The sequence below is a fragment of the Symphodus melops genome (assembly GCF_947650265.1).
Source record: "Symphodus melops genome assembly, chromosome: 6".
In the NCBI taxonomy this organism is placed as follows: Eukaryota; Metazoa; Chordata; class Actinopteri; order Labriformes; family Labridae; genus Symphodus; species Symphodus melops.
Genome location: NC_136696.1, coordinates 25,118,706 through 25,131,022, shown reverse-complemented (window position 1 = coordinate 25,131,022; position 12,317 = coordinate 25,118,706). Strand labels below are relative to the sequence as shown.

Here is a 12,317-nt window from a genome sequence, read left to right as displayed (position 1 = left end):
ACTTTAAGAGGTCTTTAAGAAACGGTGTGAGGTTTCCAGTCGGTGGAAATGTCTTTTGTTGCTTTAAGGCTGATTTGAACTTCTATACTATGAGTAGGTCTTTGAGCCTGTAATCTTTCACTTTTTTGAACTTTTACTAAAGCTTTAGTTTTACTCAATGATCTGTAGATATACTTGAGTAAAGAATGTGCGCACCTCAACATCATTCACCATTTGGCCAGGGTTCATTGCCTCCTTTTGCTTTCCTCTTTGTGCAGTCAGTCCCCCTTGTCTCAGCTTTGTTACGTCACAAAGAAAGTAACTTTTCTGATTTATCACTCCACCATTGTTCTCCTCACCTTCAAAGCATGCCTTTAAGATGCATGCTCAACAAATGGTTCAGCTTGTTCCCCACAAACCACAAAAACAGCCTTATTACCGAGGTAGTTCTTCAGATAGAGACTGAGAGGGTCTTAGAGTCTGTAAGTCATTATAACTGTCTGAGAACTTTTTTTTTAGCCTTTAAGTTGTACTGAAAGGTCAAAACTCAAGTCACAATCTTTTCCATGGGAGAGTAAGAAGTTCTTGGCTCGCACTAATGGCACCTTGAGCAACTTTTAAATTGAGCATCCACTTGGAATTCTACCTGTACTCACTCTCCCATTGTGTGACTCCCGTGAAGAGGTCACCATCCACTGAAGCTGAGAAAACAACAGAAAACTCGACCCGGTCACTCAGCCAGGTCAAGGACCTTAAGAGCTAAAAGAGGCCCGCCACCCTCTGGGTCATTAATAATTAATGAAACCCGAGGCTCGGACAGAAAGCCATGACTAAACACAAAAAGAGCCGAAGCAGAGAGAGGAGGGCTGGGCAATAAGAGGGCAGAGGAGGGGTATTGATGTAGAAAAAGAAGAGGCCCTGAATCCAGCTCTGGCTACAGTCCATGCTTTCACTGTATGCTCCAAAGGCTCCAGACACAACAAACTGCACGACCCAGCAACGTTTTAAAAACCGAAGTGGGGAGCAGTAGCGACAGATTCTGGTTCCCAGCTCAAGTGAGCAGACGGATGTAGAGGGAGAGAAATGAGTTGCCCTGTTGGGAGAAAAGCAGTTTGTGGAACGAAAAAACCGCATGTTTCTCTGTTTCCCATGAAATCCTGCCGTCCACAGACTTGCATTCAACAAAGCATGTACTTGCCCTAGAGGTGCTATCACGCAGGGACCTCCATTACGAGCACGGCCTGATGAAAGAGAAGCTGGGGGGGGGCTTAAGAGGTTTGGCTCTCAACCCTCCCCCATACAGGCCAGATATGAAAGGCGATAGTTAAACATGAAATAATATCATGAGCAGTTTCTAAGGTAAGCAAACTGTTTGGATGACTTAATCCAATTTCAGTTCTCGGAAAATATGCTCAAAATATGCCAAGTGTAGGAATTTTACACTGCTGGCTTTGGATTTTTTGTAATACAGGTTTACATGTTGGAAGTGGTTGTTCCTCACTGTCAAAGCCACTTGATACTCAAGTCAACAATCAAGCCTCTGTTGTTTGGAGTTTCCTGTACACATAGTTAGGCTTCTAAAAGTATTATTAATTAGCTTATATCCAAAATAGGATATTTACATCTAGGTTTGTCCTGGTACTAACATTTTAAACAGAAAAAGAAAACGCTCAAACAGAAATGGGAAAAGGGCTTTCGGTAATTCTGCACCCTCACTCTGGAATCTGTTGCAATGACTTGAAACTCAATGAGCTGGCGTCCGTAAATGTTTATTTTAAATCTAAAAAGAAAACCTGGAAGCAGATTCTATCGGATGTTGATGTTTTAGCTCAACTGCTCGAACTACTTCAGATTTGCCTGATAGATGCTTCTCTTCAATGCAGTGGTGTTTTTGTAAATGTGACTTGCTGCAGCCTGTCTAGGCCATGTCTCCCTTGAAAATGAGGTTCTTTATCTCAATGGGACCAACCTGCTCAGAAAAATAGAATAATTCTCCTTCCTGTGAGTGTAGAGCTACTGACGTGACACTCAAACGATGCTGCCACGCCCAGAAGGTCTTGCGATGCTTGAATCAGCGAAATAAGCAATTTTTTTAAACTGGTTTTCTGACAGATGTGAATGCTCACTTTTATCTAGACTTGTATGAATACTTAATGAAGCTGTTTGATCACTTACAGGATATGTGTCTTACTATTACATGCCTCATTTCCAGAAGCTTATATATGTCTGCACCTGATTTCATATTAGTGTCATGCTCATAACCTCGATAGCATCTGACATTTTTATTAATTTCAGCAAAAGGACTAAAAATTCTATCTCCTGTGTTTGGTTTCTTTGCAGAGCTCATCAGACGACTGTGACCCACATGAGGGAATCCATGAGGGAAAAGAGGGCAAGTACCGCCTGCAGGTGACCCAGTTTGTCCAGCGGTTGGAGTACTGGCACAAAGACTTGACAAACACCTTGGTTACCTCCATCACAGTCGTCCCTGTGAATGGCCGTGCAGTAGCATACCTGGGCACAGCAGATGGACGCCACATACAGGTAAAAGAACTTACATAGTTCTGTCCTCTCTGAAAGGGAGGTCATTTGCATTTAAAAATACTAGCAGTTAGGCATTAACAGAGCCCGTGTGGCTTCAGCGGCCAGTGCGGTTTCCCTCTCTTGTTCTTCATGTAAATGTGGCAGGATGTGGGTACGTGAGTGAAAGTGCTCTGCTGGAGACACAACACACAGTAAGCTGCAGGTGCCTCACAGGATTTGGGAGACTTCATGACTGAGCACTGTGAACCTTTCTGTTTGCACAATTTGCTTTCCCTTGACCTGCGCTCAGTGAGCCTCCCAAAGAGCACTCGTTCAACCCCGCCATCTGAGCAAACAGAGCGTTTTGTTGACCATTGTCCAAACTTATGGAGGATCCCACCAGCCTGGTTTTGAGCGAACTGCTCTCATTGTGTCACTAAGCAAGCAGAATGGGTTTGAATCCGACCAAATTTGGTTGAAATGTGAAAGTTTCTTTCCAACAGCTTTCTCTCAAAAGTGCTTATTGTAATACCTTTGTATTACAACACACACAACAGTGCTTTAATGTTTTAAGATGTATAAAAAACGTTCCCTTTTCCATCACAGATAAATGTCTAGACACGCAAATCAGTGTTTAATGAGAACATCTTTATGATTTTCCCTGACTAGAACCTGGCACATAAATTAATTGTGTAGCTTTTAGTGCCAGTGCACCTGCAGCTTCAATGTTTTTTTTGGCCTGTAGGAGCTCTGCTTGTTAAAGGCTTTTTTTCTGACGAGTCATGAAAGTGCTGATCATAAGGTCAAATATAGACTTTTGGCATTTAACGTAATTGAATTATGATGACTCGCCTGCGTAGCTGCATATCTGACTGTGAATCATTGTGCTTACTTTCCAACCCTTTTCATGTGGGCTTTCAATCCGTCCACTTTAAAAGCCTCAGTGTAAACATACAGTGGTTTCAGCTGCAGGGTAACATGCAGTGAGTGCTGTCATTTTGGTGCATCAGTACGGAACTGGACCAAAAACTATGACGAATTGAACTGAACTTAAAGTAAATGCTGATGACCTCACGTATTTTTGAAACAGAAGAATGAAAAGACTTGCATGGAGGAAAAAAAGGCAAGAGACGTGGAAAAAGGGTCGACAGCTGCAAATAACGGGAGGGAGGGCAGGATGGGGTGGGGGGGGTTATTGACGACGATGGTGGGGTGTGAGGGGGGCTTACAAGCCGAACGGCACGTTAATGGTAAACGGCGGGCTTCGCTGACATGTTCACTCGCACGGCATTTTCTGCTCTCGGAGAGTCCTGTGCAGCTGTTGCTGTGTGTTTCTCTATAATCGACACCCCCTCTCAACCCCAGCACTCCTGCAGTTTGTGTTTTGATTTGGTTTTTTTGTGGTTGGTTGAATTGGCTGAAGAGTTGGAGAAGGTCAGAAGGACTAAAAACTTTTTTTATTTTGATCAAGCGTTTCCTGCCAGTTGTCAAGATTGAGCGTGGAGACGGAACTGGGAAATTAAACACTGATATTTCTCGGTGAGTTGGTGTCATGATAGTCATGATAAGACAATTTAAATAATCAAGTTGTATTAAACTGGAACAATCCAATTAAACACCTTGCTTTAAGAAATCCCGATGTGACTACAGGTTTACGTTCACCTTCCCTGATTTCTTGATCCGTGCAATTGAACTGACGACCCTGCGACCACCTGCTCTCTCCTACAGCTCTGCTACAGCACTGTGAGAGGTTGTGGCCTTCACTTTGGCCGCTCATTACATTGTTAGTACAATAAAATGAACCTGTCAACTTTTCGTGTATTTCATTCTTCTGCTCCGCTCCCAGCGGACAAAACAAGAGGCGAACACGGAGCCGACGCAGTGAAGAGAAAGAGCCTTGTTCCCCATGATGAACTCCATTCTGGCTCAGGAAGTGTTTCCCTCGCCTTCAGTTGGACCACTGTGGGAATAACACAGTGGCTGTGTTTATAGGCCGAACTTCCCCCCGGCATGCTTAATACAATAAGCTGTAATTTACACCGCTATTACCTCCAGAGAGATGCCTGTTGTATGGCCATGTCCCCAGCGGAAAGCCACCCATTATACTCGCTGTTACAAAGCTAACGTTGATCATGAGGCTCAAACAGAGGAGGGGGGGCATGATGGTGGGATACAAGACGATTGTGAGGGTGAGGAGAGAGTACCAGCCGACCAGCGAAATTACATTAAAACATTTTACAATACAGAGTCCTGTAGATATTTGCTTCAGACCCTTTAAGTGCACTGTGCTGTGTTTACAATCAATCAGACACACATACCATGACTGCCATCCATGCTGTGTGTACAGGCAGCTAGGTGTGTACTTTGTAGTGTGTGTGTGTGTGTGTGTGTGTGTCTGTGTGTGTGTGTGTGTGTGTGTGTGTGTGTGTGTGTGTGTGTGTGTGTGTGTGTGTGTGTGTGTGTGTGTGTGTGTGTGTGTGTGTGTGTGTGTGTGTGTGTGTGTGTGTGTGTGTGTGTGTGTGTGTGTGTGTGTGTGTGTGTGTGTCTGTATGAGATTTGTTTTGCTAACAATACAAAAGCAGTGCTTTTTTGGGGGGAGTAAACATCACATTGTGGCTTCATCCTGACTGGGCAGAGAGAATATGTTTATAACGAAATCTATTTTTTGTGTGTGTGTGTGTTTGTGTGTGTGTGTGTGTGGTGTAACTGCAGATACCACACCCCCATTAGAGACCCTCTTCTTTTCTGTTTGCTCCCAGGCTTGTAATTGCAGCGTAACCGCAAATGATGAATGCTCATCCAGGTGTGGTGTGTGTGTGTGTGTGTGTGTGTGAACAAGAGGGAGCAGTGCAAACAGTGAGTGCATGAATATCTGTTTCTATGTTTGAGTATGGTTCATATATGATGCGAGTTCATGACATATATGAGGTGTGCAGTATGTGTGAGTGTAAAGATGGAAAGACAGGATATAAAGTGTGTATTGTAGTGTGCAGGTGTGATTGTGTCGGTTTATGAGTATGTCTTAAACGTAACACGTCAGCGTACTCTCTGTTTCTGCCTGAAGCTGTATCCTCTTTCTCATTGCCCCAAAACCAGTTTGTCATTTTCCTAACAAACTCCATATGAATGTTTGGAAGTCTCGCTCTTAAAGGTCCGCTCGTAAGTTCTCATTTTAAAAGGTTTTCAAAAAAGTGGAATAATTGTACATAAAAAGGGCGTAATGAAGTGTAGTCGAGCTTAGTTTTCCAGGATGCTTTGATATGTGATCCAAACATGGGCTTCAGGCTTTAAACCAACTCAGCCAAACGATGACACAATCTGGATCAATTGTCTTCACTATCTCTGAGTGAAGATGTGCTGGCCTAGCTCCCAAGAACCTGTTTATATTTTCCAGTTTGTCTGCCTCACGGCTTGGTTTGTCTTGAATGAATCAGTGGATCTATTGTTGCAGACCCCTTCTGACGTTTCCCTCATGATTAATGCATTGTATGTATTAGTGGGCAATATTGTGAAGCGTTCCAAATAAACACAGCAACAGACAAACACTGTAACCAGTACACAAAACCACACCTTTGACACAGGTGTCCTCAGCTGATCCTCTTTTTTTGATTTTTTTTTTTCAATTGTATAAGGAAAAAACAGCAAATATTATCCAGACCAGGCACCTCTCGTCTTACAGTCAAAGTCTTTGGTTTGAATTTGATTATACGGTCTTTTTGGAAACAGATGAAGCCATTGTTTGAGCCCTGCTTTCTTTTTTTCATGCCTTTTTCCAAGGTTTGCATCCACAAGCACAGCAATCTGGTAGAGAGAAATGTTTGTTGTGAAATTCGGAGGGCTGGCTGGAGCACAGCACAGATAATCCCGGTGGATTTCGTCAGTGGCATCGAGCTCATTCAGAACAGATCATTTGAATAGAAAACAGGTTACTTTGTTTTTTTTCTAATTTCCCTTCTTGAGATTCTTCGGATGTTGTGACTATAACTTTAACCTGATGTGAAATCGGAAATTGTTGGGTTGTTGGTCTGTTAAGTGTCCAAACCACACTCTGACTTTGGCATGTGCCACCAATTTCCAGATATTTGTTCTTGTTCCCAAAGTATTTTAAATGGTTTCTTTACCTGTATTTAGTTACGTTGGGTATATGTCAACCAAATAAATACAACAAAAATCTTAAACCTCATCCACAGTAGGCCATAAAGTCTGCTGTGTCTGTTTTGGCCTCAAACTGGGTGGATTCCTGATTCTAGATCAAGATCTGTCAAGACCACCAGGCTCTTTATCCCCACCATTAATGTAATTAGAAAAATTCTAAAACGAATGAATAAGCTAAATTAATTCTTAATTTGGTTTTAAGAGAATCTCTTGTCATCTTTCAATCATGCTTTGTTCTCATAGTGTAATAGAGATTAGTTATGGACAACTTAAAAAGTGATGATATGGGTTGGCCAGTGTCAGGTCACGACTGACATTGCACCTCCTGCAATGCGACTATTGTGCATTTACACATTGCAATTGTGATGGTTACATCATGTATTTTTTAACCCTACTTGTATTACAGCCAAACAGCAGCATAGCTTTGTATCAATTTACAAGTTTCAACTTGTGTTTCGTGTGGAATTTGCGACCCAACTAAAGAAAGAACTAAGATGCAGCTTGCACATTATGCATCTGTTGGATCCCATTTCTAGCTCGCTACTTGTTCAGCGACGTAGTGACTTTATTCAACTCCTAAGGAACAGTCTCAGATGAAGATACCATAAGCTTTGACACAGCCTATAAAAGACTGTCCCTACTCGATGACTGCAATGACTTGTCTCCTCTTTCCAGGTGTTGTTCTCCAGGTTTGCTTCTCCTCATGTCAACATCCACCTTGACTCCAGACCGGTCTCTGCAGGTGTGGCGCTGCTTGATCCTGACCAGTCAAACGGAGACCTGCTCATGGTAACAGGAAACAAGGTAGGTTGGACAAAAGGAAGAAGTGTGGTTTGGTCCTTCGTGGGATAAGACGTTTGGTAACATTTTCTGTCAATTTAAACTTTTTAAAATGTTCCTGTATTCGATTAGAGGACATAATGAGCTGCACACATTGGACTAGTTTGTGCGGACCAAATCTGTCTAAAGAGAAATGATTAAACCGAAGAAGCATTTTCTGTCATTATGAAGTCTAATTATGTTTTCTGTCTTTAATTCTTTCCTAGATCACTAAGATTCCTTTGATTGGTCCTGGCTGCAGTCAGCTGACCACCTGCACGTCCTGTCTGCTGTCGTCGAGGGTGACAGAGTGTGGCTGGTGTGATGGACGCTGCACCAGAGCCAAAGAGTGTCCGTCCTCCTCCGTCTGGGCCCAGGACTCCTGCACACCTGAAATCACTAAGGTAGTCACAGCCGCTTGTTTTCAGTCTTGTCTCAGCAATTTCAATGTTTTGCAAGCTGTAGTTTATTTCTAAAATACTAATACTGGCCAAAGACTAGCATTGCAACTCATCTACTCTTAATTGTTCATTTCGCTGTGGTTTCAACGCTGAGCAAATAACCTGACCTTAAAAGGTAACTTATGTAACCGTACAGCTTCCTGTTGTCTCAGTTTGCTGGGACATTTATCATGTGATCACATCATGCGAGGTCTCTCACTCCTCTCCTCTCAAAAGCAGCTCATATAACTGGTCTGTTGAACCCCGTGATGTGTCCATTCGCGCCGTATTTGTCTTCACAGTGTGTCGTCTGTGAAGGTAATGGTCCTACCTGAAATGTCAGAGCTCTTACCGCAGCACTGTTCTGTTTAACAGCGCTCTGACAATGTGGGTGGCGTTCATTTTGTGCGACTCTAATGCAGCACCTCATGCAGTCACACTGTCTCCACATGTACTGTATATAAAACAATCCTTGCTTTATATGAAAGACACTGAGACATTTCCAGGAGTTTTGTGGATGTGTGAAAATGACTGCAGTGTGCTGCCTTTTTTTACTGTTTCGTATTATATGAATGTTTTGGACAATAGTGGACTGTAATGTAGGTGAGAGAGGTGAAAGGCTTTGATAAGAGTGAGAAAAAGAACCAAACATATGAATTTACTAACACTGAAAGTGTTTCTTGTGCGTGCATTAGATTTTTCCAGCCTCTGGACCCATACGAGGCTCTACAGTAGTGACGATATGCGGGCAAAACTTCGGCTTTGACAAGAGGGAGAGCTTCAAGGCCTCGTCGGTAACTGTGGAAATGGCAGGAGCTCCTTGCAAACTGACCAGACAAGACAATGTCAACAGGTAAGTCTGTGTTTTTGTGCTTCAGCTTCCAGCTCTTGCACTAAATAAAAGTCATTGCAGTACTTTGTTTTGGAAGAAAATCTTCTTCTTTTGATGTGTCAGTGCGCTTGTTATAATTGAACAGGCTTTGTCTGTGCATTTTGAAATATGCAATTTTCTTACAAAGCCACCTTTGAGAGGCTGTGTGTGTGTGTGTGTGCGTATGTGCGTGCGTGCGTGTTAAATGGTCGGTGTTTACAACATAAAGGGAACAGTACATTGGCTTCCTATAGGTTTAATGGGGTGTATTGTGTTGAAGAAAGAATGCTAAGAAGCCCCCCCTCTGTCCTGCATTCAACACATGACTCCGCTAACTGAAAAATTGCAGGAAAAAATCTCCACATGCAGACTTTTCACTCTCCTAAATCCACTGAGGCCATGTCCCATTCAAAAGCCTCTTTTTCTACAAACAAACCTCATGACAAATTGGCGGGAGAAAAAAACCCAAAAAACAACCACCCGCTCAATTCCAGAGGAAGATCGCCTCTTTGTGCAAGCGCGCCGTAAAAGATCATTGAATTAGGATAAATGCTGGATGGCTGTGGTGTAGTATAATGGCTGGTTTGTGTGTTGTTATTGGGGGGTTTGCGTTTAGGTGGACTGAGATCCAGTGTTCCCCAGTGTTCAGTGGGAATTTCACCCCATCAGGAAACACAGTGAAGGTCACCAGTGGCAACAAGGTGGCCAAGATGGAGGGCTTCACCTTTGTGGTAAGATTTCATATATTCCTTCTTTTTGGCAAAATCAACGTGTATAAGAAAACAGGGACACAACATGTTAGTTTGAAAGAAACTGCACTTTTTTTTAGCATTGACACAGATAAGTTTAGCAAATTTCTGCATGTTTATTTGTGGTCAATGTCAACAATGAAATATAACATGAGAAACGTGTATCTATACAGAGTGGCTGACAGTGTCTTGTGGTCTTTGCTTCCAGGACCCTGTGATCCATGAAATTTTTCCCACGTTCGGGCCAAAGTCTGGAAACACCATGCTGACCATCAGAGGAGCCTTCCTTGATACCGGAAACAAGCGAGACATAATGATAGGGAAAGCAGCTTGTAAGATCCAGAGGTCAGTTCACAGACTTTGAATTTATTATTTCTGTCTTTTGACTTATTTTACTCTTTTTCCCTTTTTTACATGTTATTAACACAACACGTAACATGGTCTATGTGTTTACTCTTCTCTCTTCTGCCTCTACTGAACATCCTCCATCAGCGTGACCTCGACCATGCTGACCTGTAAGACCCCTCCCCACGGTGTCCCCTCCAAACAACCTGTGAAGCTGACGGTGGATTGGGTGGAGCGCCTCGCTCCCATGCAGTTCACCTACAACCAAGACCCCATCATCAACAGCATCCAGCCGTCACGCTCCTTCGTCAGGTGAGACTTTGATCACTCAGAACAGGGTTCGGGTTTTTGATTTAGTTTGGACATCCCCGTTTGTGTTTGTCAGCTCGACAACGTTCCTCAACTTTGAGATCCTGTGTCCTTCTTCGCCTAAGAGCAGAAACAAAAGAGGGAAAGGGAGAGTTCATCTGATGGAGAACCAATGTGAATGAGCCCAGACAGATTAATGCTTTAGTTTTACAGCAGGAGGAAATGTGTAGGAGGTGAAGAGTGGCTAAAATGCTAAGGCTAACAGCAGGTCCTCCCCTGTGGGGATCTACTGTGTCTGGTGCTGACACTAACATCCGTTTCTCACCCCCCACTGTAGTGGAGGCTGCACAGTGTCGGCTCATGGCTTCTTCCTTCAGTCTGGCCTCCAGCCCCAGATGGTTCTCACAGTCGCTCAGGATGCTGAGGTGTTTCATGTGGTGAGTAGAAGGTTTAATATCCTTAAATTATTGGTGAAGCACAAGAGATCCATTCACACTGTGACAGTTAAAGCTCCTGGCAATTTTGAATAAAGAACAATTTTCCTCTTTCAGGAATATTTTGAGGTCCTTTCCATTCAATTAGCCGCAACAACCATCCTCAGGTTTTCTGTCTCGTTCCACTAAATTGAGGCGATTACAAGTGCTGACTTTAAGGGAGCAGCCCTTTTGGACACCCAAACATGAACGTGTACTTCCTTCCTTGAACTTTTACTGCCTTTTAAAGTTCTTCCTTGTGTCCGTGGATCACTTGGTTGAAAACGTAAGCAGTAATATTATTCATGAACAGCAGACAAAGAAGGTTTTGTGTTTTTCTTTTAAAAACCAGACTGTCTTATACATGGTTTTGTCATTATACATACAAACGCGCCCCCCCAAGAAGAAAAAAAAAAAAACAATGGAAAGAGCTTAAGTATCAGACAAACACGAGAAGAAAGGAAATGAGCGATCCAACGTCTGATCTTTAGGATCCAGCTGTCACTTCTGACTCAAACCCAGAAGCAGAGCGAGGTCTTTAAGATGCTCGGGCTCCCCAAACCTCAGTCAGACGTTATTCTACTTATTGCAGCATAATGATACACACACACATTAGCATGCTTGGAGCTCGCCATCGCCGCAGTAGATTGGCTGGCTGCATGGAGCAGCAGTATCCAGGTTGTTTGTAAAAGATTTTTGTGCTTCGATTAAATCATTTGAGTTTTATCAGCTCAGATAGATAGATAGATAGATAGATAGATAGATAGATAGATAGATAGATAGATAGATAGATAGATAGATAGATAGATAGATAGATAGATAGATAGATAGATAGATAGATAGATTAAAAACTTCATGGGAAAATGTGAACCTCAACCACATAACACAGACAACTGAAGGACGAGGGGAACAATACACCTTTTGCTAACATAGTGCAGAAATACTTAAGTTTTGCTGCTGCAGCCAAAAGACACTCACTGCCCACCATGTCTCCCTTGTGTGTGAACCTAGTGACCTGCTGATCCACTCCTCTGGTGCACGAGGAGAACAGCCTCACAGTTTAGGTTTCATTACAGTTGCTGCTGAAAATGATACAACATCCTTTGAAAGAAAAAAATGGATCAGTTCTTTTATAGCTTGAACTGCACAAAATTCTCCGTGCGAAAGAGTCATTTAACCTCCAGATGAAATGGTGAGAAGATTGCTTTAACCTTTTGAAACACCAATTAAGAACTCTTCCCTTCTTTTTTTTTTTTTTTTTTTTTTTTTTTTTTTTTTTTTACAAATTTCCAGCTATTGACACCTTTTCAACTGATGAAATGAAGGTTGTAAAAACTACTTGTTCTTTGTGGTATGACTTTTTTTAGTGAGTCATAACAAACAGCCCGTTTTTCACAGTGAAGGTGTGTTTTACTCTGAGCGTGTGTGTGTGCGTGAGCGTGCGTGTGATGTTTGCTTTTGGGAGGCGGTTTGAGGACAAGCAGTGCTTTGTAGTGAAGTTATCTGTCATCTTGAGGCACACGCTGCTGCAGGTCCAGTCAGGAGATGATAATGTGCTCGGTAAACACACATACACACAAAAAGACTCTGAAATTGAACATGTACTCTCTTGGAATAACACTCCTATCTCAAAAGTTCTCCAACGAATCTCTAT

General features: G+C 42.6%; 1 protein-coding gene across 1 annotated transcript in view; it reads left to right on the top strand.

The window, feature by feature from the left end:
* The window catches only part of met (MET proto-oncogene, receptor tyrosine kinase), a 65,548-nt gene that overhangs the window by 25,199 nt on the left and 28,032 nt on the right, over nt 1-12,317 (top strand). The window contains exons 3-10 of the mRNA XM_079345796.1: nt 2,320-2,523; nt 7,333-7,461; nt 7,704-7,880; nt 8,612-8,769; nt 9,404-9,518; nt 9,745-9,881; nt 10,029-10,193; nt 10,528-10,627. Of these exons, the coding sequence (XP_079201922.1) occupies nt 2,320-2,523; nt 7,333-7,461; nt 7,704-7,880; nt 8,612-8,769; nt 9,404-9,518; nt 9,745-9,881; nt 10,029-10,193; nt 10,528-10,627 (1,185 nt within the window). The remainder of the gene's footprint in view (nt 1-2,319; nt 2,524-7,332; nt 7,462-7,703; nt 7,881-8,611; nt 8,770-9,403; nt 9,519-9,744; nt 9,882-10,028; nt 10,194-10,527; nt 10,628-12,317) is intronic.